At 35.7% G+C, this 27,494-nt stretch overlaps 3 protein-coding genes across 4 annotated transcripts in view; 1 reads left to right on the top strand and 2 right to left on the bottom strand.

Moving 5' to 3' along the window:
* Positions 1–1,962: 1,962 nt before the first annotated feature.
* On the bottom strand, positions 1,963–8,063 carry LOC144453631 (uncharacterized). Of its 2 annotated transcripts, XM_078144957.1 has the most exons (6): positions 7,953–8,063; positions 4,616–4,727; positions 4,141–4,300; positions 3,383–3,466; positions 2,416–2,547; positions 1,963–2,124 (listed from the first exon to the last, which is right to left on the bottom strand). In XM_078144957.1, exons 1-6 carry the CDS (start codon positions 7,976–7,978, stop codon positions 2,057–2,059), a joined length of 582 nt encoding a protein of 193 aa, XP_078001083.1. In that variant the 5' UTR covers positions 7,979–8,063; the 3' UTR covers positions 1,963–2,056. The 2 variants fall into 2 exon arrangements, with proteins under 2 accessions (XP_078001083.1, XP_078001084.1); XM_078144958.1 differs by lacking the exon at positions 3,383–3,466.
* A 4,285-nt stretch (positions 8,064–12,348) lies between these two features.
* On the bottom strand, positions 12,349–17,230 carry LOC144450156 (proteasome subunit alpha type-6). The gene is made up of 7 exons (XM_078140732.1): positions 17,102–17,230; positions 16,198–16,292; positions 15,569–15,650; positions 14,886–15,041; positions 14,109–14,287; positions 13,353–13,447; positions 12,349–12,909 (listed from the first exon to the last, which is right to left on the bottom strand). Exons 1-7 carry the CDS (start codon positions 17,175–17,177, stop codon positions 12,852–12,854), a joined length of 741 nt encoding a protein of 246 aa, XP_077996858.1. The 5' UTR covers positions 17,178–17,230; the 3' UTR covers positions 12,349–12,851.
* Positions 17,231–17,752: 522 nt separating this feature from the next.
* LOC144450029 (adenosine 3'-phospho 5'-phosphosulfate transporter 1-like) overlaps positions 17,753–27,494 on the top strand; it is a 17,207-nt gene continuing 7,465 nt past the window's right edge. The window contains exons 1-2 of the mRNA XM_078140598.1: positions 17,753–17,883; positions 23,577–23,794. Of these exons, the coding sequence (XP_077996724.1) occupies positions 17,852–17,883; positions 23,577–23,794 (250 nt within the window). The 5' untranslated portion in view covers positions 17,753–17,851. The remainder of the gene's footprint in view (positions 17,884–23,576; positions 23,795–27,494) is intronic.

Raw genomic sequence — 27,494 nt, 5'->3', positions numbered from 1 at the left:
CAGATTCCAATGAATACTTAACATCTGCATGATTATGTCATTTTTATCATAATATTATAATCTGTGATTACATACAAAAGGATGTACAGAAACGTTGAATGTGGGCACTATAGGGGTCTGGTAATTACAATCAATCCCTGTATATTGCGTAAAATGTAACCATCCCCAGATTCCGTGTTCTAAAAAAGGCACCTTCCCCGATTTTCCTTCTCTAAAACACGACCCTCCCCCTTTCCCAGTTAAAATATTTCAAAAGTATAGGTTAAAATACTGTTAGACGTGAAAAGGGACACAAGTCCAAACATCAATGGTAAGAACTCGATCCCATCGCTGCCAGTAACAACTTTGCTATTTTTTAAAAGGTATTGGTTGTTTCCAACTACTACGTATACTACCACAGTGAATTTATGTGCAGGTGCTGTATACCCGTGGTTTAATAGTATCCACCGACATTATATTGTCGGGACCGAGGTTAACATCTTCATTCCACCACGTTATCCACATTATATCTCACCATACTGGTCTCTCTTCACTCACATGTGACACCCACTGCACTCCTCTCCTAACACCACAACTAACAATTGATTCACTGCATGATTGTCATCAGCGATTTGAGTGATATTATGTTATGATATTATGATACAATGGTGGCAGCGGTTGGATGTGACAATGGTGGGGTTTGGCTACGGTGGGATGTCAAAAACCACAAAATAAGGCAAATATTAGATAGTACCATTCCCTGGCCCTCCCCATATAATTACTGAAGACCCCTTGTTGAAATTATGCAAGTTATACACATTACGCTCGGCATAGAATAAAACCAACCGCACAAAGTAAGCTACACTTCAAAATGTCAAAATTTATTCCTCGAGAAATAAAAATTATACACGTGATAAAAACATGATTGATAAAAACTTGCAGATTTTATATTTATATATAGTCATAAAAATCACAATTTTACAAAAATCGTAAATCCCAATATAGGGGCAAAAATGTACGAATAAGTTAATGTAAAATATGATTTATTGTCAAACCCTTTTATTGGAAAGATTAATAGCGATAACACTCTCCCTAAAAAAGTGTCTAGCAGTGTCCTCAGGATATCCATCCATATTTCAATCGCTACAACAGCTTTTAGTGTTTTTATCGATATCAAAATTCGAACATGTTTCAGCAATCTAGGCAACGCTATATTTGTGTCAAAAACAGTCAATTTTGTTCGTGGCCGGACGAATTTTCTTTTTAAAAAACGGAAATGTCGTAATGATGCTGGATGTATACAAGAAACCGAGCTTATATAAAGTGTACACACGCACGTGTTCCAATTAATTCTACACTCTCATTTTGCAATAATACATGTATAATTTTCAACAAGTCGTAACTTAGTAAATTTAGTCCATCATTGATAATTAATGACATTGAACTGTAAGCGACCCGTTCTTTGTATCTGTAGTACGAACCACATCCATCAAGTCTACAGACTACACTATCCGATCTTATAGCTTTTGCAGCACTTTAATAAGTTAAATACCGGTAAATTCAAACTCGTGTCAACAAAATATTACAATTACCATTCGTGTACCGCTAATAATTCTCTTAACAACTGTATCACAACGTGTACGTAATCAATTCTAGTGATAGCTAAAAGTTGTATATGTCGAACGAAGTGGACGGAATACTGATATTTATCGGAGTGTTTTGTCACACTGTATTAAATAAAGTATGCAAGTCGGATTGTTGTTGTGAGAAGAACGTATTCGGGATGGCAGTAAGAAAAAAATACAGCAACTTTGTATAAAAACTGTGTGTGTATGTGTGTGTGTGTGTGTGTGTGTGTGTGTGTGTGTGTGTGTGTGTGTGTGTGTGTGTGTGTGTGGCTATGTGTGTGTATGTGTGTATGTATGTATGTATGTATGTATGTATGTATGTATGTATGTATGTATGTATGCATCTATCTGTATGTGTGTACGTGTGTGACCACACTGAGATGTCTATTAAATACAAATCATAATGTCCATAGTCCTAGCTATGACGTATCATCATTCTGTGTATTGATCTAATTACGTGGAGCATTGCCAAGTCCCAGGAATGTGCGATAGGATCCAAACGTGTATTTTGAAGATTCTGTGGATGACACAACAAAAAATGATAAGTTAGCAGAGACGTCATCATATCATGGGGAGAAATCCCACACAAACTTTCACCGACTAAAATGTAGAATGACTTCCCCATTACATGGCCACAGAGCGAGATAAAGAGTAACGTATACAAATTAATGTGAAAGATGGCGTAAACTAACAAGTATGATGCGATGACATTGCCTATTGTTCATTGTATATTCCAAATCACAATAATAAAAAAATATAATTATGATGTGATAAATTGAGAAAGAAGCATGTACAGATATATCCTTACTTGAGAATGGTTTCTTTTCCTCCAGCCAGAATTTAAAGCCTTGCTTAGCGTGCTGATTGTAACAGTTACTTCTCCAGCCTCCAGAATACGACCTAGCACTGTGGATACCTTCAATCACTCTGTTATTCGTAGCTGTAATAAAAAACAATATTTATAGAGATGTATATCGTAATCTAGGCCATCATGGCTGTCTATCTACGCACTGTTACATACGCATAATGTTTGAGAATGTTTTCTTCAAATAATTGTAATTACTGTAATGTCTGCTGAAATACATTCAATATATTTCAAAATAAAGAATAGCATAATATAAAAATACTCATTTTGCATCTTTGTTTTCAATCATGATATTCTAATTGCCTACCGATCATATTACCATTTTTTTAATGAATTTATCATAATGCTGGTCTGACCTTGAGAATTAATCCATTAAGCTTATTATTATGTTTACCCCGTTATACCTCAATAGGAATCTCATCAAATATCTTATTATCAACGGGTTATTAAATTTTAGTAGTATGGGAAATCAACAAGCTATATTCATTAGTAGTCATGCATAATATTAATAATTAAAAGTTTGGACTTGCTGACACTCTTTATCACAGCACTCTTATAGAAATATATACCTTATTTCCAAAGCTGCTTGTCATGTAAAAAAAATAATTAAAAAGACTGGTGCGCCACCAGAGAATAGATAGCAAACACTATTAAGTACCATACATACAAACAAAGAGAAGGTGTGTACTTGGATGTGTGTACGAAAATGGGTTGACGTGCGAATTGGGAGCTGTGTGTACGCCTCATTGAATCACCACGGACAAAATATAAGATAAAGGGGAGGGGGTCACAGTGGTATCGGGTGGGGTGGGGTGGGGTGCGGGTGGGGGTACGACAACGCACTAGTGACTACATAACGCCTGGTGTTACTATAAATCGCTACAACATTTCACGTGTACGTCATCAATACCTTCGTTGCACGCGTCATCTTCGTATTCCATACTAGTGAGCATTTGAGGCAACTTGACGAGATCTCGCGTCTTCGTTGGAGGATCTGTAATGTCATTAAACGAACACACAAACGTAGAAAACATATAATACAGACAGGACATGACATGACATGACATGACATTGCATCACTTGACACAGATTTCACCTTGAGTTACAATGCAATAAATTACAATTGGAACATTTCTTTCTTTCTTTCTTTCTTTCTTTCTTTCTTTCTTTCTTTCTTTCTTTCTTTCTTTCTTTCTTTCTTTCTTTCTTTCTTTCTTTCTTTCTTTCTTTCTTTCTTTCTTTCTTTCTTTGAATTGTAACACAAGTCACAGCACTCTTATAGAAATATATATACAAGTCCTACACATGTAACCATCTGATCTAAATCATTAAATGGTACCCGTTATATTATAAACATTGGGACAGAACACGGGGCAATACAGAGGTACACAGTTTTCGGTCAATACCAGTCAGACCTCTGGCGTTACCATGGTGATACCTTCAGATGGAGCGATAGATTTGAATGGCATGATGGCATTACAATTAACCAATACATTCTAGCATTACACAATAACCCATGATCAGCGATCTATAATATAGAGTCTCACATTACACAACACAGTTGCAACACTACACAACACTGCATTACACTGCAATCAATTTAACGTTATTATATCGCATGCAAATAGGAGCTATTAATACTAGGCAACGCTTGAATTGTACACTTACTGTATGCAGACCACTGACGGGGTTCCATTTTAGGTTCCGCCTCCCAAGGAAGACTTGCATCCAACGATCGTACTTTCAGCGAATGTGCCTTCATTCTTGGTTCCAGTAATCGTGGCGCTGTATCTTTGGTGGCCCGGCCAGCGTAGATAGGGGGTAACATCTGAAATAGGTGACAGTGAAGGGTGAAATGAAATATGCCCACAGTACAGTACAGTGTATGTTCTGACACTGGAAATATGACGAGTTGTAAAAAACATTGGAGAGAATAATGATACTAAATAAATTAAGGTATTATAAAATCATAAAACAACGTCGGTATTTACACTTCATAATTTTGTGTAAAATTGTCTTGTTATTAATACATTGTATTATACGTTATAAAGGGATATTTTATACAATTTGAAGGAAAAAAATGAAATAAATTTAAAAGAATATAAACCATATATTCAAACTGCCACTGAAATCGAGTTCTTACCGGTGTTGTATATTTAGCCGGTACGCCATTAACCATCGTTGTCTGTGGCAACCACACGTCACTTACTGGCAAACCATGAGCTACCCAATTGGGTAGACTGCCGTAGGCTAACCTAGTAAGCAAATAGCAGACACAGAATTTATAATGCCAGTACATGTCAGGTCTATCAATTTGACTGAAAGATTTAGGGTTATTTTGTCTGGGTCATTAAGTGTCACATCAAAAACTCATATGTCACGAACCCACCTTTTATCGTATATATCGTGCATGAAACAAACGTGTGAACTACTAGTATACAACAGCACGAAAACACGAACAGCTAGATATACATAAAAAGAAGACAGACATTAAACATTGTGTATTATAAATGAAGAACACGAATTGGTAGAATATTGATGAAATGCTAAAACGCCGGCAAGGGGTCATGGTGTTTACAGAGCGTAAACATTGCGACACGATATTCATGCATACAAATTTATTATTCTAAAAATCTACAAACTGGAATTTCTTTTGAATTGCGGTGTTCATTTCAATAACTTAATTAGTTTTGAATATCATGTGAATTTTAGTTAGGACTTTTTCATTTCTCTATCATTATTTTTTTTATACAGAGAAAGAGTGAACACAAATTTAATTTGTGGAAGTGACGTTCACAGTAATATTGAAAGACGTACGTGCCTCCTGTAGATTTCATACCCTGCATTTTTAGCAACTCACATGCGTGTGGTCCATAGGCCATCAGCTGATAATGTGTGGTTGATTGATCTAAAGGTGCATAGAATTGTATATCACAAAAGCCTAACACGCACATCCTTTGATTAATGTATCTATAATAACATGTCCATTAATAAACGAAGATCAACGGACAGAATTTCATAAAAAGTGCTATTTTAGACTGTAATCGTGGGGTTCTTTGTAAACAGGGACTAACTGTAGGTCAAAAGGTTGCCATTCAGCATTATTCGTTTCTCCTAGCAACGCGTAAACTGGTTAGAAAATTGCTCTGTGTAGGTTCAATGTGTTTGCACTGTCGAGACACAGTGAACACAGTGAATATGACGCAATGTTATTTACCTTGTTTTTTTTATATAATTGTGTATGTCTGAAGATCCCCAGTTGGAGTGACATGTGCACCTTTGGCGATTAATTACACTCCTTGCATAGCACATTATATAAATTATATTAATCCAGTGGTCATTCATTCCGAATGTGAAATATCGTCGGCATATATCTCCGTGACTTGTAAGTTGTATGTACACCAACCTAGACCATACATCTACTGATCGCTGCCGATACAGTACAGCAGCAAAACAAACCCCTCCAACTTTTTACAAGAATGTAATAATACATTTGAAAGATTTTAACACGTAGTTCTGCGAGCCACGACAGTGAAATGTGTTTACTTTTCGAACGAGATCATTTAATGTACTGATTGTCAACACTGTCGTTTTATAGATGAAACTGGTGTTTTAGTTGAGTCAGATGTAGGTAGGTGTGGATGTGTGGTAAACTTTAATAGGTCGAGTGTCTAAAATATCTCTAAACATCTCTAGACACTTGTTACTGGACAGCGTCGAATGAAGTATAGATCGATTTATGTATTTATAGGACTACGTATAATGTAATTCGTACCTTGAATTCATACATATGTATGAGATTTATGACTATCCCTTTGGTCACCAAACACATTTTTTTTTGAAATTATTACAAACCTCAAAATACAGTTTCGTACCATTATCTGATTTTGAAAATAAGTACGTTCGATGATGAGTGATCCGAGATTTCTACGTAGTCGCATTACAAATTCAATTCATAGTATCATGGGACAAGCTGTGGTCAAACTGACATTTGACACAAGCGTCAAATGCTCTGTTGTCAACTTTTTCCCCGGGCAAATAAAGCAAAGACCGGAGTCATCAAAGTATATGTAGGTTTTATGGAGGTTGGTGAAGAATTTGGGGTATTTGTGTAGCAAAGGTCGTACCCCGGGATCCGCGGGCCAAGTTCTCCACAATGCAGAACGCACTGCAGTTCTCGATATGGCCCCCAAGCAATCAAAAATGTGAATGCATACAAGGTAATTCGATGAACACTGATTTGATTTGATACGTCAATATACACTTTTCAAGTTGACGACAACTCTTGTCACGCATAAAGAAAGCTTTAGACTTGGCATGAAGCTAAATGTCTACATAACACGGCTTGTGTACAGTTGCCGAGAGAGACAGAGTCCACAGATCACATGGTACATATACAGTGGTAAGGCGTATCATGAAGTCAACCGTGGAATTTACACTGAGGTGATTAAATGAATAATTTGCAAACAAATACATGATTGCGATTGTATATCTATTTTCATAACACCTTTTACACCAATGCTTCATTACCGTGTCTGTGTACTCTGTGATTGATGATGTTATATGGACATTTCTACGTTCAAATTTTCACCTGTTAGTATGTAGTTGTTTTGGGTATACACCGTCTGTTTATTTTAACTTCGCATGGCATGTGAATAGAGAACATATTCATATTCCACGAAATGACCAAGCGTACCAATAAATGTACGCAATATCTTGTATGTTCTCGCGAGGCAGAGTTATCTACATAGTGTTATAAACTGACATGTCAACCGAAGTTTGTGACGACATGAAGGTTCAATCATGAAAACTCTGCTGTATGAAGTGTTACTAACTGTCGAGAACGCGACAAACAAGAAAACAGTGCGCAGGCGAAATCAATAGCTCAGTGGGTTAAATACTAACAATCAATCCCGTTATATAATACAAGACAGCAACAGAAACAACCTGTTAGTTTATTGAAAAGGTAGGTTTGTCATGCCAAATTATTTACACTTCTAAGATGTGTACACATAGCAAAAGATTATGCGCCATTGCGCTATTTTTTTGACAAAATAATAGATGAGGTTAAAACACAGGGTGATAAATACACACCAAAAGTTGTTTTAGCTATCAAGGTAACTCGACAATGTCTTGCGTTGTATCTTGTTCAGATAAAGCTGGATGTTGGCGCATTCAAAGCGCAGACAGTCTGAACAGACGAAATGGGCTAGTTGTGTATGAATCAAATTTATGCGTCTCCTGATAGCCCTTTGCATTAAAGTATCGTAATAACGTGTAATTATAACAAACCATTAAAATGCAAGACTCGCAATGTATATGTACTTTTGTTTTGTGTTTTCACTATTCACTGACACGGCAGACAACGTAACGTGTTTGAAAGACGTACTAATTGCCTCGTGTTTTTTTGGTTAAACTACACATTTTATGTCGTCGACAACACCTTAACGTAGCTAGCTAATATCGTTGTCATGTCCTACCTTTCGTCCAAAACTGGTGCAGCCATGTCGGACGGTCTCTTGATTCCAGACGGGGATCCGATGCAACAGGTGTTGTCCGACCACTGTTCAGTCTCCGAAACCACCACAGTGTAGAATGGACCTCATTAATATGTATAGCATTCATTGGTTACCTTGGTTTCGACAGCGAGACAGGTGTATTGTTTAGAAAGCATTAAGATCTGGTTAAACCATTATGCGGTGGGGGTGTGGTGCACGATATAATGTGAAGTATTATAACCACGTACGTGATGAAGATAAGATGGGTGACACGAAACATACAAAACTACACCCAGTGTGAAATACAAACCTGCGGCGATAAGGCTTGACAAAAATTGTAATACGATAGATTTATTTTCAAGGACTTTTCCTTTGTTAGCACGCACACGAACCTGAAACATGGCATTCCGAAAGTGTTTATACATGGTAGTGATATGGGAGGTAATATAAGTACACGTCGTACGTGTACAAGTCTGGTTCATTTCAAAGCTTGAATGTCATCGGGAACGAACCAAACAATGTACACCACTCTCTTGGCATGTATAGAAATTATGATACATTTATACAGCGTATCTGACCTGGGAGGAGTCGATCAAACCAAAAGGGCAGTAAAAGAGGTCAGAGAGCGAAACCTTTTCTCGTTCAAACAAGAACTATTGATTAATGTCGGTTCAAGGCTGAATGAATCCAAAGAAAAATAAACTGAAAGAGAAGGAAGTCGATTAAAGTCAAACTATCGCCTGTCAAACTTTACAGTAAATTGAACATTTGAACATACTTGATGCACATATCTGTAAATCATGCCGACAATGATAGAGTGGCTGTTGGTATACACGACACAGGCAGTGCGCTAGCAGTACACTGACTGACTGACTGCCTGACTGGCGTATGTAGACATGTCTTACGTACTCTGTGCTGAACAATCTACAGACTCTAACTTAATAATTGAAGATGTTACCAGACTGCACTATGTTGTCGGAAATTACATGTATTACTTTACCTACATTAGTCTTAGCTAAGTTGTATACGATCCCTGGATAGAACTGCAACGTGAAACTTAGTATGTATATATATATATATATATATATATATATATATATATATATATATATATATATATATATATATATATATTTACAATGAAAATTTACAATGCAGAATGAGTTATCACTCAGACATTGACATGGTTGTCGATTAATATCTTTCACAGTTACATGTAATATCTTCAGTTCATTTGAAAAGAGTGTTCGCGCTTCGAATTTACTTATCGAAAATAAGAATAGATAAAAGGAGAGATAAATTCAATAGCGATAATTACTGACAACCCACTGGGGACAACCCCGTGCTGGGTTTTTTTCGGTCCTTCCATTATTCTCGTAACACTGATTATAGAATACAAGGTATGGCCGTACGTTCTGAAGTGCTAAACTATTTCGTGTAGGGTCTATGCTATAAGGTCATCCTAATTTAAGTGTGGGTAAAGAAGGTCGCGAATGTTTACGTTCTATTTAGTAACTAATAACCTAAGAATCAAAGTAAATAGGATTTACGAAATAACTGTTAAAGTTCTGCGCAATAAAACCGATGGACAGAACTGGCAATGAAGCATAAAACCAAAGGACTAGACAATTTGAATTAATCCGCAGAACTATGCGATATGTTCTCTCTTTCTGTCTATATTTATTACATGTACCTGTGTTAAATGGTATGACTTTGACTTTTAGTACTTGCTAGATCGCCGCTGTCGCGATCGCCGGATGTATTTAGGGACTCACATTTTTAACAGGGGGGGGGGGGAGTGGACTTGCATCATAGAGTGTACTTTTTGGTGACCCCTACAAAAACGACTGAGATATCCCCCCCCCCCTGTAAAAAATATTTATTATGCCCGCCCATGTGAAACATGTAAGTTGTACTGCCATAGCTATGGTTGCACCCAAATGGCAATAAGAATATAATGTATCTGTTATTCAAAGCTTAAATTGCTTTAATCAAACCAAGTGTATATACATGCCATTGGTCATTATCAATCGCTAAAATTGACATAATCGCTTCCTGGCTGAGAACGTGGCCATCAACCCCGCCCCCCTGCCAATAGTGACAGCTCAAATGATTATGTGCACGTGATTTAATAAAAAGTATGAACAGACAAACTTACAACGAGTGTTTGCAAGCTCATTTGTCGATAACTTTTTTGGCATGGGATTGCATTTCGTCGTTTTCGTTGACAGTGTTGTGTAAGTGTTTCATGTCACTTGGTTTCAGGTGTAAACAATTAAATCCGTTCCCTTCTATATCAGTCCATTTACTAATGTGACAACAATTTCATCTTCAACATCATAGTTATTATACAGGAACAATGAAGGTGTGTCTTTTTGCCAACAATGACAGATGATTGATAATGATAGAGTGAGTGTACTAAATCTGTGTAGGGTGTATTGTGTAATTTCGAAATAGTACGTCGTTCACGGTTGGTTTCTAGGTCAAGACTTGTCTAAAACTTTGGCCAATATTATCGTTCGCCTTCTATTATCTGGGAATTCAATTCTCAATTCTCAGATTACTGCTCGTGTGCAGGGATTATTCTCTTATTCAGGACTAACTTTTTATATAGCTCAATATATCAGACAACTAGTTTTAAACCGAACTTGTCCAAGCCACTGATAAATCACGATTAGAAGTACAATAGATTTTAATTTGAAATAATGAAAAAATGGTAATTGTCCATTTTACAACTGTAATACCAAACTGGACATCTACGAAGAGCAAACGACGCTAAAAGTTCAGTATATATTGACGTTGAGGGCGCACAGCAGGTAAAAAAGTCCACATTTCCAACAGGCCATTTTAACATGTTTTAGTAGCCTACAAACAAATGGTTGTAGACATTTCGATCTCTGTATAGACTTTCCTACCAGTGAATCACAACCAATACTATTTCAAGAGCGACATTATTAGCACAGTGTTAGAAAACTTCACATAACAATGAACATACTTTACAATGGACTTGACTTTCCTGGAATGTCATTTATATCAAACAATACACGAGATTGGAACAACCTACAGAGATATGTTTGTAAATTTCATTTCGATCTCTTCTGAATTCTTTTCTGTATCACGTACATTTTGTATAGCGAAAAATCAAGAATAGATTCCATTAGTAGAGTAGATCGATATTTACAAACAGACTTTGAAGGCCAAGTTCACATTAGGCTTGCAATATCGGTGTGAAAAACAGTTGCCTGGCAGAGCTACAGAAGAAATGTTGATCCGGAACAAAAGACTGATCCAATTATATGTACATGTAATCTTTATGGCTCCATGGATAATGCTAAGAGAACTTAAGAACTTGTCAGAACTTAGGATTGAATCCCTGGCATCCACACAGGTTAAGCTGTATAATAGTTTGGTGGGGCCTAGACTGTAATGACGAACGGGAGATTAGACAGCGCCCACAACGGCTGATCTGTCAGTCTAGATGGGGGCCAAGAACTACAGAAACTGAAACATGACTGTATTGAACTGGTGTTTAAATTGTGTCACATCTGATGCCCACAATGTATAAAAAGAAAATAGCGTGGAAAAACAAGACAGCTCTCGAAAATTTCACTTAAATCAGGCATGGGTTCAGGTATTACAGTAGATCAAGTTGAATATGAACTGAGACCAATGCAACTCTAAACAATGCTGCTCATAGTTTAGCAAATTTGACCGTTGAGGGCGAGTAAAAGGTCATAAAAAGCTAATTCAATCATGTATTGGGTACATGCATTTCTACTCTATTATTGAGAGTATCCATTTATATTCACTGAGTATTCTGTGATATCAATTTCATGTATTTTCTTGGAGCACAGAAAATTACCCAAAAGTGAAGTTTTGCACACTGTTGTTTTCATGTTCAGCATCTCCCAACATTAGTAACTATTACCATGCAAAACCAATAAGTAACAGAAATGAATAGAACTACTACAGTTGAAGTCAAGTTAGATAATAATTGTAGACAAAATGTGAGGCTGACGTAATCAGAGGAGGCATCCCGTGCTTGCTTAACCATCATGATTACTTTCAAACCATGTCACAGAAAACCATAATAAAACTGATAGATGTATACAACCTGAATAATTTATACACACTAAATAAGACCTACTTCTTGGTTGACATCTCAGGATTAAAAAGCTTTCTCAAGGTATTATGGGGGAACGAGTGACTTTCCATTTCATGTCCAGGAGTGGCAATGCTAACAAAGACACAATATGCAGCCCTCTCGCCATGTAATCACTTTTAATGATCAATAGTAACACAACTAGGAATTCTGATTCATTTCCTTATACCTGAGTATTATCTAGCAAACTGCAACTTATCTGTTTTCTGTTGGGAGTTCTATATCATCAGTGACTACTTACAGCAGAGTTAAACCATGTCAACAATTTTCAAAGTTTGAGTAATAAAGTATACAAAATATACGTACATGGTTGTGATCAAAATGATATTTTATTACCAAATCAGGATGCTAAGTCACAAGAAACTACAGACATTGTCTAAAATATTCTTTGACATTGGTTACATTATTACTGGTAAGTAACAACAGTACTTCATAGACATCATATACCTGTAGTAATACATGTGGAGATTATCCACTTTTATGTGTCCTTTATTAGAATGGAAAGAGGAATGCAGACTTAACTAGAACAGTTGACAAAAATCAACATATGCATGAGTCCTGACACTGTGTTTCTCATATTTGGATGATAAAAAGTTTTATACTGGGGGTCATTATACATGTAAGGTTGAAAGAAGAAAGCAAATAAGTATTTTGTTGTGAACCACTAGGAAAGTTATTTAAATTAAATTTCACGGTGAGCTAAGAGTTGATACGTTGCGTTAATCTTTCTCTGCAATAGCTACAAGGTGGACATCAATGTCAGACTCTGTCAGTATCCTGTACAAATCAAATCAAATCAAACACAGTAACATTAATCAATAAATCTACCAAATTAACTAATCAAAGTCAAAACTAAGATGAGACATAAATTACCAAGGTGTAGTCAATTGTTGGCCAATGAGCAGTACCTCAGACAAACACATCTCTACATTTCAGTACAGTGTTAGTATAGGGTGTATGCTCTCTAACGAAAGACATTATTTTGTTGTTGCTGCTGTTGTCGTTGTTGAGGGTAAAATCTTACATGCTAAATACCACTTTAATTTGATATTGGGCAATGTACTTTTTATGACAAAATTACAGTATTTCACAAACAAAGTAAAATTTTTATCATGTTAAGCCATTGTGTCTCTTTAAAGTCATGGATGTTCTACGGGTAGTGAAACCAAAGATTAATTTGCACAATTTGACTTGAAAGAAAACAAGGCAAGCACACTTACCTGAATTTGGGATTTTCTGCAGTGACAATGCCAACTTCAATTTCTGATGGTTTGAAGTCGGCTGATAATACAGTTGAAAGACATGTAATGGCAGTCTGAAACAGAAAGTGTACCAATCAGTCAGTCACCTTAAAAAAAATGAACAGGTGAAAAGACCTAGATTGCATTTTCTCAAGCTACATTTGTTGACTTCTTTAGCAGCATGGTATTTACACACATGATAATCAATAGTGTTGGGCACTCTCTCTATCAATAAATACTAACAGAGAATATTGAGGACAAATTTGTTTGAAAATCAAACTTGTAATATGAATGCTTGTTTCTGGTGCAGTGTTTTCAAATCATTATAGAAATTTTGACAGTTCACAATCATGTCTTTCAATGAAAATGTGAATCTACGATTTTAGCACAGTAACATGGGTAACTTTTGAGATTATTTGTGAGGTCGTCATTCAAAATTATTACACGGTGACACTATTCTTCTTGATTTTAATGACGAATGAGTTTTCTTGAACAACGTAACGACAAAACTTTAAAGATTTTGATTTCAGAGGAAATTTACAGATTTAGGGTGATTTCAGAAAGTTTTCAGGAAATCTGGAAAAGTATGTTATTAAGGTCATTTCGTGTTTTTCATTACCTATTATACTGACTCCCACATGAGGAGTGGAGCTACAAGATTTTTTTGTGTGTCAGTTTTGACAGGTTTACTGATATATCTCAATATAACACTTAAATGGTAAACCTAAAAGTTACCTGTATCGTGTGCTCAAATGTCCACTCCTGTTTTTTCTTGATCTTCTTTTCTAAGAAGCTATTGGCTTCAGTTTGTTTGACTCCTACACTGGTTGCTTTGTAACCACAGTAGTAACCTGCAGGGTCAGTCTTGTAGAGCTGTGGGCCAAACTCATCATCCATGGAAAGCAGTATCATACCTGTTGTAAGATAAATCATATTAATCAAACAAAAGTTTATGGAGTCTGTACAATGGGGGCACTCTATAAAAGTTTATGGAGTCTGAACATTGAGGGCGCCCTACAAGAAAGCTGCAACTTGTTAGTTTGTTGCTCATGAAACCTTTATGGACACTGCAATTTGATGTGTGTTATGTGCATGTACTCTGACATGTTGAACTCAATTTGGGACTGCATAATGTCATTATTTCAACCAAACTGACAGGTATTACACTGACATAGCTAGCTAAATTTACTGTTTGCCCAAGAGACTTTTCTTCTTCTGAAACAACTCTGAACACATAAAATTGATTCCTGTTTCTTGTATCTTCATAGTATAAATTGTGAAGGAGTTAGAAAATTTTACAGAAAGGAGAAATGCTTTGAGAAAAGCAAGGATGCGGCTGAAATTTGCAGAGAGGAAACCAGTGTGAAAAGAAATGGAGGACGGTATGATATACTGGAAGGAAGTTGTACAAACCTCCACATGGTTAACAGGTCAAGCTAAATGTACAATACAGAATTCTGTAACTCCCTTCCAGTACTCACGTAAAACCTGTTGCTACATGCTTATACTTACTGCATCCTAATGGCCTCATTTCTGCATTCTGAGTATAAACTTGTGAAATGTCTGCTATTCTCTTGCATAGCATATCTACAGGAATGTCATATCCGTACTTGTATTTCCAATTGGCTGCTTCATACCGGGCACGCAGAACTTGTGACTTACTATCAGCTGTAATGAAACATACACCATGTTATTCGAACAGTTCGCACTGTACTGCAAAAGACTGCCATCTTCAATTGTTCATACATTTGTATCAGGTTTATTCACACAAAAATCTGCTCCTTTTGTGAAGAACACTATCCAATAAAAATGTAGATTGATACTGTTTTCATTTTTAATAATACCATGCAAAAACCAGTTTCTTGCCTTTGAACAGAAAACAAGTATTACCCACCCTGGTTGTTCTGCATCATTGGTGCTCAAAATATGAGTCAAAAACGCTCCATACTGCCATTATTTTTCCAGATTTTACACAAATTATGCTTGAGGGTGTATAATTATATTATTCCTGAATATTTTACTTCATTCAGCCAGAAAATACTCGCAGCCCAAAAAGGTTTGTCACTACTCGTCTAGTGACTTGTACTGACAAAGGCTCTTTAGGCCACTCACATTTTCCTTGGCTAAACAAAGAGAGATATTGGAGAATAGTATCCAATTGTTTGATCATGAATACAATTGTTGAATGAACTTACCCACAAGTCCTGTCATTACACATCCTATTTTTTCTGTGACATGGTATAGATGTGTCACTGTATTGGAATCTATTAATTTGTCCTGTAACAAACACAGACATTTGATTACAACAACTGAAATCCTTCGTCTATGAATATCTCAATGTCTAATTCACTGCAATGTACGTAATCATGATGACTAAGTTTCAGTAAAGTGTTTCTAACAACAACTGCTATCATCACAGTAAACTGTACACAATGCAAGTCTGTTTTACTGACACAGGTCAAGGGTCAGTGTCTGAACTCATTCAGATTGCACACTGTGATCTATGTAGATAGACCAACCTGTTTATGGACATTTTGGTAAGCATGCATTTTTTTTCCATACATCGTTACCACAATCATAATTACTGTAAAGCAGTTAATGGTACAGTGTTTTTGCTAAGATTGGGAACCACGGTAACTGAATGGAAAAAATCTGGTAAACCTGGCATAGTTTCCAACACATTGTACCGTAATTTTGGTGGGGAACCTTGGTGAAATGACGGGAAATCTGGTACATTTTACCCTTATAACAAAAAATACTGTGGTAGATTTGGTATACTTAATTTATGTATATTCAACATCTATTTCAATTTCTGTTTACTCACTGGAACCTTCTTCTGTGTTACTACTACTGCACAGTCAATTCCTCTGATAGCAACTGAGGTAAGACCTCCTTGGTTTATGGCTTTGAAGGCATACTCTGAAAAGAACAACACAGTATCAACACGGCATTAAAAAAAAACATAACCAGGAAAATTAAGTGTACAAAATCCACTATCTGCAATATACATCTGAGGAGCAGAACTTCTAGGGTCTGAAGATTTTTATGAATGATAAATATAATATTTTTTACTAATTTGATGTACTGACATGACATGATAATTCTAATAATTTCTTTGATTCCATAGTGAGGCAATGAGAGATAACATCACCACTAAGTTTCACAAAATCTTGGTAAATCAAACTTATAAATAAATTCAGTATAAACTGAGAAAAGTTCACATAAATGTATTGTTAGTATTATTTATGGTAAATTCCATCCAATAAAAAATTACACAACAATATCTTGAAATAAACACACACACCCTCGCAAGCCCACTAGTGTATTAATGTTACACCATATGTATGAAACTTAAGTTTCAGTTCAGAGTGTTGTTACAATTACATACATGTATTGTTGCATGTTGTAGTACTACTACTAATAGTTACAGCGACAGTTATGTTCATTGTACTAATGGTTTAACAGGTATTATTGTCTAATTGCCCTCAGAAACGCATATGGTGTTATCACCTTTTCCATACATAATGGTAAGCTGTGTAACCTAAAGTATATAACTCGTTGTTCAGGCCTGGCGTCAGTAGACGTCTACAGACGACAAGTACAATACATACACATATTACAGCAGGACGGCCATGTGAATGATACAGCAAAAGTGGATTCACAACACAGCGGCAAGAGAGACAAGTTACACTTCATCATGGCGTGAAACGTTAATGCACAGTACTTACCGACTTGATATAGCCTTCCTTCAGGTGAAAATATTGTTATATGCCTATCAAATCCCGCGCTACTTCCACGGGACATTGTTAAATTCGACAAAAAATAACCCAGAGGATCGACTTCTGTAGGGCATGCAAGTTTTTGTTTGGTTGTATGTATTTCCGGAAGAGACTTTCCTCAAGTGTGGATTGCTCAAATGTCATACTCCCAGGATGGGAGTTGAATATGGTTTTGGCAAAGTCTCTTACTTAATGCAGGAGTATTTATGTCTACAATATTATGATTTAGATATATTTCCGAATAAGTTAACTTTTGTAACACTATAAACAAGGCAGAATTTACCAACTTTAGCCGATTTAATTGCGCCACCACTGGCAAAAATTGAAATTACTTTCGACGGTTTACATATTGATGAATCTACTCGCACAGCTGATCAGAACTGTCAATGAAATGATTTAATACTATCAGTAATTTCAACCCAATAAAATCAGTAAAAATAGCAAAACTTCACGAATGTGATGTCTATCCTTCGTTTACACATACTGACAGAGAGCTAGATCATCAGAACTTCATTTCTTTTGCGTAATTATATAGTTCCGGTAACGAGTACAAAGGCTACACTTAATCCAAACAACCTGTCGTTCATCTACTAGTACTATCTAGACACAGACGCATGTTCAAGAACAGGAAGCCCTTTCCACGTCTCTCACGTTGCGGTATCTTTTCTTTTAGCGTTTCTCGAGTACTCACCAATAGTCATGGATCATAGAAATGGTAGTATATTAATAAGGTAAGAACGGGTATCTACTTTTGAAGGCCACAGGTTTTTAGTTTGGCGTGTTAGTATTTCTGCTGTCTGTTTTATTACAAATAAATTTGACAATCTGACGTGGCAACAATCACAACTGTGTCTGATACGGCGATAAATAAATGAAAAGTACAATAGCCACACCGTGTTGATGACAGTCGTTCATAACGGGTGTACACAAAAGTTTGTGTCACTGAATAATCTTCTGCATTGCAGACAGTCACTATTTGTATTCGATGATATCTTGACTTCGTGACATCGACATTGCTGGGTGGGTCACTCTTTGATTTGTGAGTAATGCTAATAGTTGTCATGAAGATTGCAATGTACTTCTGACAATGAAATAATATTGTATTAAAAACCATGGGTGCTTGTAAAACGCTTCGAAGAGAAGCACTGAGTACAGATATGAATGACGTATCGTAAATTAATATCTACCTACATTGGAGAAAATTAGAAATAATTACCTCAAGCTCAACACTACGTTTTAGAATCTTATCTTGCTTCCAGTCACGGTTGTATTACGCACTAATGTAAATATTGACGTTTTTCTAAATAGAAAATAAATACAATTGAAACAAATAAAAACTTTTGATTTTGAAAGAGAAGACGTCTGTTGGCTTCTTTACCAGTCCTCTTCAGACTTTAAAGATTTTTTTTTATGGGGGAGGGGGGTATGACGGCCCACAACTATTTGTCTAGGCCACCCTGTGTATTTGGGTAAAGGAACAACACTACTGCAGTAGATACGATGGCTTTCTTTTTTATGATACCAGAAAACTTTGATTTTTTTCGACAGGATAAAAAGAAGTAAAAAATGCAAAAAGTACATTAAAAAATTAAAAAACCATTGTGAAAAAAAGCAAAGCTGTAACTGTTGCAGCTACCTCAACTCACCTCTTGAAATTGTGGCTTTTAGTTGTTTTCCTGCATGTAGTGCAAGCTCAATGTTTGTGTCGCCACTTTTGGGGTGCTAAGAGGAAAGCTAGTGTTCTCTTTTTATTTTAATGTTAAAGAAACAGTCGTATTGGTCTCATTTTAGCAGTGCTAAATTCTGATACAATCCTCTGCTTGAGGAATTTTAAATTGTATAGAGATTTTCTCTATTTTTAAGTGCTTGTAACTTTTACATGTGTAGTATTGTCAGCTCGTCTTTTTTGAGACCTGATAGTTTTGTAATTCCATTTTTATGTGTATTTTTATCATTTTTTTTGGTGTGTTTTAGCTATGGTATGTTTTAAGCGCTTTTCTTCAGTGAAATAAAGTTTCATATAGAATATCGGAAGTTGAGTTTACAACAAACCATTTAAGTTTTACTCAAGTGAAAATACTTAACATAAAACCTCAATTAAGCTATTCAAGTATAATGTTTAATGTTGATACATACCTTCTATGAAATGACGTCTTCTTGGATTGTTAGAACAGTTGATTGCATAGTAAGGATTTCCTTGATATTTTTTAATGTATTGAAAAACTATGTCATTGGATCGCTTATAAGTTATATCTCAGTAGTGCACTGCAAATTCCTGTTTTTCCCAGCTTCTAGTTTTTTATGTACTAATAGGTTCCTTTTTTTTTTATATAAAATTTTTGTGCTGGGAATTGCTCTGCAGACAGATACACACAATCACACATAATGCTACAGTGTCATTCAGGTTTGGGACTACGTGAGAGGGCTACATGTAGCACGCTCTGTATCACGCACGTTGCTGTGGAACTGTCAAGGCTTTCCCAGTCAGTCCACAGGCTATCCTGGAGTCACCCAGGCCTGGTAAACATAGCACCTGCGGGCCCCGTGAGTAATCGTCCCCTACTTTTCCAAGAGTCCCCCAAATTTGCACTTGTCATGTGAGTGAGACACGGCTGAGTGAAACAGCCTACCAATCAAGTCTGTTACTCATGGGTTTTGGGTTGGTCAGAAAAAAATCCCAAGTTTCCAGTGGGAATCAAACCCATGACCTCCCGACTGCCAATCCTGAGTGCTAACCACTATGCTGGGGGGGGGGGGTCGCTACAGGGAGCCGGTACATGTAATGTATAAATAAATACCCTGCTGGTTCACTGGTAGAAAGAGAATTGTAAGTAGGCTTCAATAAATAGAATATTCACAAGTAACTTTTGAATATGTAGCATAAATTGCACCCGAAACTCTGCTTGTGCCCCTTTATCAAAGGACAATTGTAATGGTATGTATGGATTACTATATATATATACGATTGAACCAAAAGGGCTTTCTCTCACTTTTATGTTAAAAGTACTGGTACATGTACTAATACACGTGCTAGTAATTTGTACAAGTGAAAGCAGTTACAAAAATAATATACCAGACTGACACATTGTGACGTGACAAAAATAATATGTAGTGGATTTGACAAAAAGCATTCATGTTTGCTGTCTATTAATAATTGTTTGCATTTTAAATTTTTAATGAGATGTAAATATTATGATTAGATGATTTAAAACCACAAGTGGTATATCAGTATAATACTGCTACCTATTACATATGAATTGAAAACAAGAAGTCCAACTGTGTTAGGGTTAAAACGGTATGACCAGAAACTCTCTCTTTCTCTTGCTTTCTCATTGTGAATAATGAAATGGTATGAGTTGTTATAATTTAATGAAATATTGGTGTGTGTAGAATGGGCAGGGATTCATACAGTACCTAGCATAATGTATGATTATGACATCACAGGACTGAAGTATTTACTAATTCAGTCAATGTTTGAATTATAAAGACCGAGTGAAACTAATATATTTAAAATGCTAAATTAATATGCAAAATAGTCATCAGTGCCACAAGATGATATCTTTCACTAATAGATAGTTTAGATAGTGGGAGACAAATGAGCTGTTTTCATTTCATTTCAATTATTTTAATTAAAAACTGTAGCTGTGTCAAAGACAATATCTCTATTAAAGTTAATTATCTTTTTGAATTAATTACAATTCAAATTTATATTTACACAATATACATATTTTAATTATAATTGAAGAGTATCACAAAAGTATCAAATTTTACTTGTATTACTGTCACTGTTTATTACCTAGGATAAAAATTTGTTAGCAGGATCATGGATGGGGTGGAGCTCAGCTAGGATACCTTTAGATTATATATGACATCTGTGGATTTAGTAGAATTTGTTGAGGTCAATCATGCATGAATCATGACGTGAACATTCCAGTGAATATGATAGACTATTATTTTTGACAGTTACAGTTTTAATACCGCATTAGTATTTAACATGTATTGTAGGATGAGAAGTATGGAAGCTCTTAAGTTTCAATACAAATAAGATTTGAATGTATGATAATTCAATGGTACTAATACATGTAATTTTATTGATAAATCACAATATGGATAGAGTAAATTGCAAGGACGTCATGTAGTTGATGTCCATCACTATTTCATGGAAGTCCTGGTTTCCTGACTTTATGTCAGTTCTGAATTTCACAAGATGCATTTAGTGAGCTTTAGAAATTGAGTTGCACTAAAAATGAGTTGTATTTTGTGCAACGGTCAGTACAATAACCATGATAATGCAGACACTTCACTCAGTCTGATCGACACCTACGTAGTCCTGCTTGCAGACGGTGTACATGGTGTACGCGTTTCGCTCAACGCCATCCTGTGAAAAGCAATGTAACCTGCCTATATCGAGTGCCAAAGCAAAATGCTTTTGCTCCAATAACAAAAGAATTACATACAGAGCTATCAGATATTAGCAATCATCACGCCTTGTTGCACGTAGGGTTGTCACTATTAAAGTTTGTACAACACGAGTGACAGGGGCAAAATTTGGTGAAATGTTCACATGTGGGAAAAGTCATTAAAGAGATGACGTGATACAAGTGGTCGATCGATCACTAATATGTGACTGCTGGACCTGATGTTTTATTTGGTATTCACTGTGCTGGCGTGCTACTGTAGGATTGAAATAAGCTTGTTACATAGCTCTTTGCTGGACAGTGTGGAAGGGATGTATTGGTAGGATCAAGTCCCAACTTGACTATACCAAAGGATGTATGATGATATTGTGGTGAACTGTCTTAGATTTATTTGCACAGGTTTTGTTATCAACAAAATCACTTGCATTTGTATTTGGTCATTTAAATGTAAGAAATTGTTGTATTCAGTGTATATGTGAAGGTGGGTTTACGATAACATGGTGTAGCAGACGTAGTTTAATGGCCTTCAACAGTATTAACTTTTCAACAATTTGGTTTTTATTGTAGTATTGTTGTGCTATTACAATGGGTTTTGTCTGTGCATGTTTGTGTATGTACATATACATAACTATGCATACATTCCTGCATGCAACTGTCCATATTATGTCATTTCTCTGCCATGCAATATCCGATTTCATTCAAACCTGGCACAAAGGTGTAAAAATGATAATTTGTAAAGTAGTTCAAGAAGAAAAAAGACACAGGCACATAATTCAAGCATTTGTCTTTATAATATATTATACTATCACATATAACCTTTCTGTTTAACTAAGTATCTTTATATTTGATCCTATCCTCACATGTACATTTGTATCATTCAGAGTACATGTCAAATTATGATAATTAGTTTCATTGACTATGAGAACAGAAGTTACTGTTATACAGAAATGTCAACGAGAGCATGTACAATCTTGCGCTAAACTACCAGGTAGGATACCCTTTGTCATGCAAATAATAAATAATAATAGCACTAATAGGAGCTGAACACTACAACAGTGATTAAAACTGCTAGTGGAAAACACACTAAAAGAGTCACACTGACAATGAAAGAGTCCCATGTAATAAAAGTCACTAATGATGAACAAGAATCACTGGTAAAAAGTCACTATAAAGCATCACCTGTAATAACAATCAAACATAATATTAATAAAAGAGTCACTTACAGTAAAAGTCACTTGTGATAAAAATCACATGATAAAAGTCACATGATAAAAATGCCTTTCTGAAAAGGTGAGGCTTAACTTTTTAGTTTTTAAACGTGATAGTTCATCACACTGTCTGATGTCAAGAGGTAGACCATTCCATAAGACTGTTGCAGCATTGGAGAAAGTACATGCATTCATGCAGAAACATGGCAAACCATTGCTGTTTTAAGTCGTAATTTCTGTTTTGTTATACTTTCTTGTTATGTAATACACTTGTACATTTCAATGTACATGTTCATGTGTAAATGGTTTTGAAATATTAAACATTACAAAATCCCAACAGAATGAGATTGGAAAAGAGAAGTCTTAAAGGCCGATGTCATGATTAAATCCAGTGTTCTCACATCTGCACTGCAGAGCCACAAGAATTAGATAGCAAAATTTTGTTTATAACCTATGTTTTCTGTACTTTTTTCGGATGTTTTCTCATTCAAATTTTAATCTCCTAATTTGACATCATTTATCCATATACACAGGGGAATGTACAGTGTAGACAGTAAAATGCAGTGGTTTGGCAGTGATTGCATATTACGGACTGGCACTGCCAAAGAATTGCATTTTACAGCCCAAAGGAGTTTTTTTGTTTCAGTGGGTGTCATAAACTAAAAGTGAATTTTGTCATTTGTGTAATCTTATCTCAAAATTTAGGGTAAAACGCAGAAAACATAGCAAGCATTGTGAGGTCTGCTTCTTACCATTGCAGCTGTCACTTATTTACTTACAGTATTGTTTCTCTTACAGGTTAATAGTTTATGGAGTTCTGGCAGCTAGTGTAGTTGTAGCTGAAGAAGTGGACAACGCTGATCATAATATTAGTAAACGTAGTGCTGAAGAAGGTAGTCTCTTAGATTTTTGGGTGTTTCGTCTACTCTTAAATTTAGCTGGATATGCCTCCATCATCATTCCTGCTGCACTAGTCATTAGGTACATTCAGAAAACAAACTTCTTGGAGAAAGGAGGTGAGTTCATAATTTAGAATTTAATACCACTTGGGTAACTGATTTATTTTTTAAATTTGTTATGTTACAAAATGTTGACATGCAAAATTTGAAGTTTACCAAGTTATTTGCATTGAGCAAAAAAAGAAAGCATGTTGTGATGTAGACTGTACTGTTATAACAGTAAACACCTGTAAATTGTACCCAGTGTAAGAAATTTTCAATTTCTTCAAAACAATTGGTGATGTGTATGCTGTTTTGCCATGACATTTCTTGATTTTCAAAGTGTTAAACCAATTAAAATATCCTTATTGTGAAATACAAAATGTATCAGAAAATTGACGCTAGTATTAATTTTCATGCAGTCACTCAAAACAATATATCTCTCTTTGCTTCCAATGTTTGTAAATGATCACTGGTTGCATTACAAATACATGCCTTCATTTTATCTTGCCATCATAGTTGTCAAGTGAGTTATATTGCCCTTGGACCAAATATTGCAATTTTTGCAAGATACCCTCTTAATCTGACAATAAAAAGTGGATGAAAAGTCATGGTTAAAAGAATTAAGTATCTATACATTTGTCATCATTTCTACATTCATATGACATGATACATGTAACGTGGCATTGGTATTGAAAGGTTATCTACCCTTCTCATGCCAAGGTCAGCGTCTCCCAGTCCATGGACACAATCACCCATATCTTGACAGCAGTACATAATATTAAATTATCAAAAGACATGTTGGATAAGTAGCCGCAATCCCCAGACACAAACACATATATTGGGGCAGCGAAAAAATATAATCGCACGTATTGGGGCCAAACTGATAAAATATGATATTGAGGTTTAAGTTGCAGAGTGGTTACATGTAATGTAATAGTACCCCAACCTGTTACATGCATCCCCTACTTTATGGTCTTTTGATTGATGTCCCATGATGTCACTGTATGATGATATGTAGAGAAGTATGACAAGCTGTGAAATGTTTTGTAGAGGGAAATAGACAGATTTGAATTCTATTGCCATTCAAATGCTGTGATTGAATTGAAATCTTAGATTAATATAGTAGCACATGTGTCAGCTGTCCTAGATAAAAGTTATGAATGGACAATATGATGCCACATCGACACTCGGGCTGTAGAGTATGATGAATACAGTTGGTAGATTTTAGTTCACCATGGTCGTGACAGACTGTACTTTATAAAAGAGTTAAATACATTCTTAGCTAACAAGGGAATACAAACTTTTCTGTGTTGACACAGGGTGACACAAAGGGGATATTTATAGTCCTATTAGAAACAGAACAATTTTGTTCAGATTTATGGTGTCACATTTTCATTCGGTTTTAAACTGACTACTGTAAGCATTTACTATCAAAATGGTCAAAAAGAAACTTTTTTTTTGCACAACTGCATTAATGATTGCACCATAGATGTGTGATTTAGGTTAAAAATTGTGACTTTTTGGTAACAAACTTCAATACCAAAACTGCTCGGCAGATAAGCCTGAAATTTGATGTATCGGGAGATGAAGGATCATTTATGACAAGGTGATCCCATAAATGATGTGCAAATTAGGTATAAAAATATGACATTAAAAAAGAAAAGTTCTATGAGAATGACATTTAACTACAGGTGTGGTATTCTCTCTACCAAGAGGGTTCAGATCCCTCTGTACATGTATAATGTACCTTGTTAGGCAAAATTTAGCTCGTCAGTATATAGATAAGGACACTTAAACACCATGAACAATATATTGTCATTTTATACTACAAAACTTTAGTTACTTTGATTGTAAACCAAACAATTTAATGAAGTGGCTGAACTATTTTTAATGAAAATGAAGAGGTGTCTCACCCAGCAAAAATTTCCCTTTCACTGCCGTGTTACAATACTATATTCGTACAAAACGAAAAGGTATCTCTATCTCATCCAACAAAAATTTCCCTTTCACTAGTGTTACAATACTATTTTCGTAAAAAATGAAGAGGTGTCCCTTTTTCACTTCAATGTTGTAATACTGTCTTACTACAGGATATGCATGTATGATGTAGACACGCAGTGTTATTGTATACTTAGAATTTACTAGTGAAGTACAAATGAAGTTATTGGTGACTTGGTCAGTTTTAACCATGATGTATCACCAAGTACATTTATACAGGTACCTTTTTGTTGACAAGTTAAAGCAAATTTCAAGTAGTAAATGTGTGTCATGTTTTCTTTGTGGTACATGTATTTTTTGTTTTGGACACGTTTGCTATTTTCAGTGACAGGTTGGTGAAATATAGGAGTTGGGTTAGGCCTAGTGAAGATAAATCATGCAGTCAACTGACATATGGAGGACTTATTATTTATATATTAGTTTTCATCTTTTTCCTAATTTCCCCATAGCATTATAACTGATCTACATAATGATAGATTCTCTTGTTTTTCAATTTCAAGTTCCCATTGTACACTGAAAATTATATAAAAGGCTAGAAGTTAAAGAGTTATCTTCTCACCTGAGTGAGAAAGAGAAAGGGTACACATCAGGATGATGCACAGAATCGACTAGTTGACATGTTAGGTGAGCTGGTCAGAACATTCTGGCTCATATTCAGGCAGTGTTTCTGCTGCCCACTCGCCAAATTGCAAAATGCGAATAAAATCTGCATTTGGCAAGAATATTTTTGATATAATTAGCCAAACTTGCGAAGCCAATTTAGAATAGGGCATCAGAAAATCTGTGCGTAATGCTTGTGGTTTCTTTGTCGCAACTTGGAATATCCGTAATTTAAACTACATTGTATTACATTTAGAAGGAAGTGTACACATTGTGCGTTCCTCAAAAGTTAAACAAATCTTAAAATTGTTACATCATGCAAATAAACGTCCCATCCAACAAACTTGTAAGTTCTGTTGTGTAAAACTTTTAGCATCTGATCATGCGATCCATCCTTGTAAAATTTGATCAAGTAGTTCGTCACATGCAAGGGGCGATGGAATATGAGTCGTCTTTACCGAGCCCTTCCACTATGCAGGAGAACTGTTTACTCATAATACACGAAGATATTCATTTATTCTTGAACGATCATACATAACGTGCGAACCATATTCACCTCAGACGAAGAAGACGAGCATGGTGTAGTGAACGGTAAATTCATGTAATACGTTCGATCTAGTAACGAAGCTCAAAAAGAAAAAGTTTCAGTTTTAGTGAGAATGAAATGGTGACGTGGCAGTTTGAATTTATCTAAGTGAAGTTTTCAGCATAGACTGTCCAACGATGTGGACCATTTGATCATCACTCGTGAGGGAAGATGCTTCGCATAATGGCCGTAAACCCTGTCTAACCACATCTGTTAATAAGTAACCAATCACGTGGATAAGTAATGATAATATCGCGTAGTTTCTAAACTACCCAAGATGTGCTCTCCACGTCAGGAAATAGTCATGGGGCACATGAAACTGTTGAAACGTTGTGCATATGATGGGTCATATTCAAATTTCACAGGTCACACTGCACATTGAGATTTAGAAAATAGTTACAATGAGAACTGACTAACGCCTAGATGGTTGTGTTACAACTTCGAAGCAAAGATGAGCACCGTACGTTTGCCAACATGACATGAAAAATGTATGTAAATAAACAGAGTAAAAACATACAAGTTTACGTTATTGTCTGTATTTGTATAGGTTCATTTTTATCGCGAAAGTTTGGCTAATTGAAAGTCTGGTTT

The sequence above is a fragment of the Glandiceps talaboti genome, chromosome 2 (genome assembly GCF_964340395.1).
Source record: "Glandiceps talaboti chromosome 2, keGlaTala1.1, whole genome shotgun sequence".
NCBI lineage: Eukaryota > Metazoa > Hemichordata > Enteropneusta > Spengelidae > Glandiceps > Glandiceps talaboti.
The sequence above is the reverse complement of the archived record's forward strand: the minus strand, read 5'-3'. Positions and strand labels throughout refer to the sequence as shown.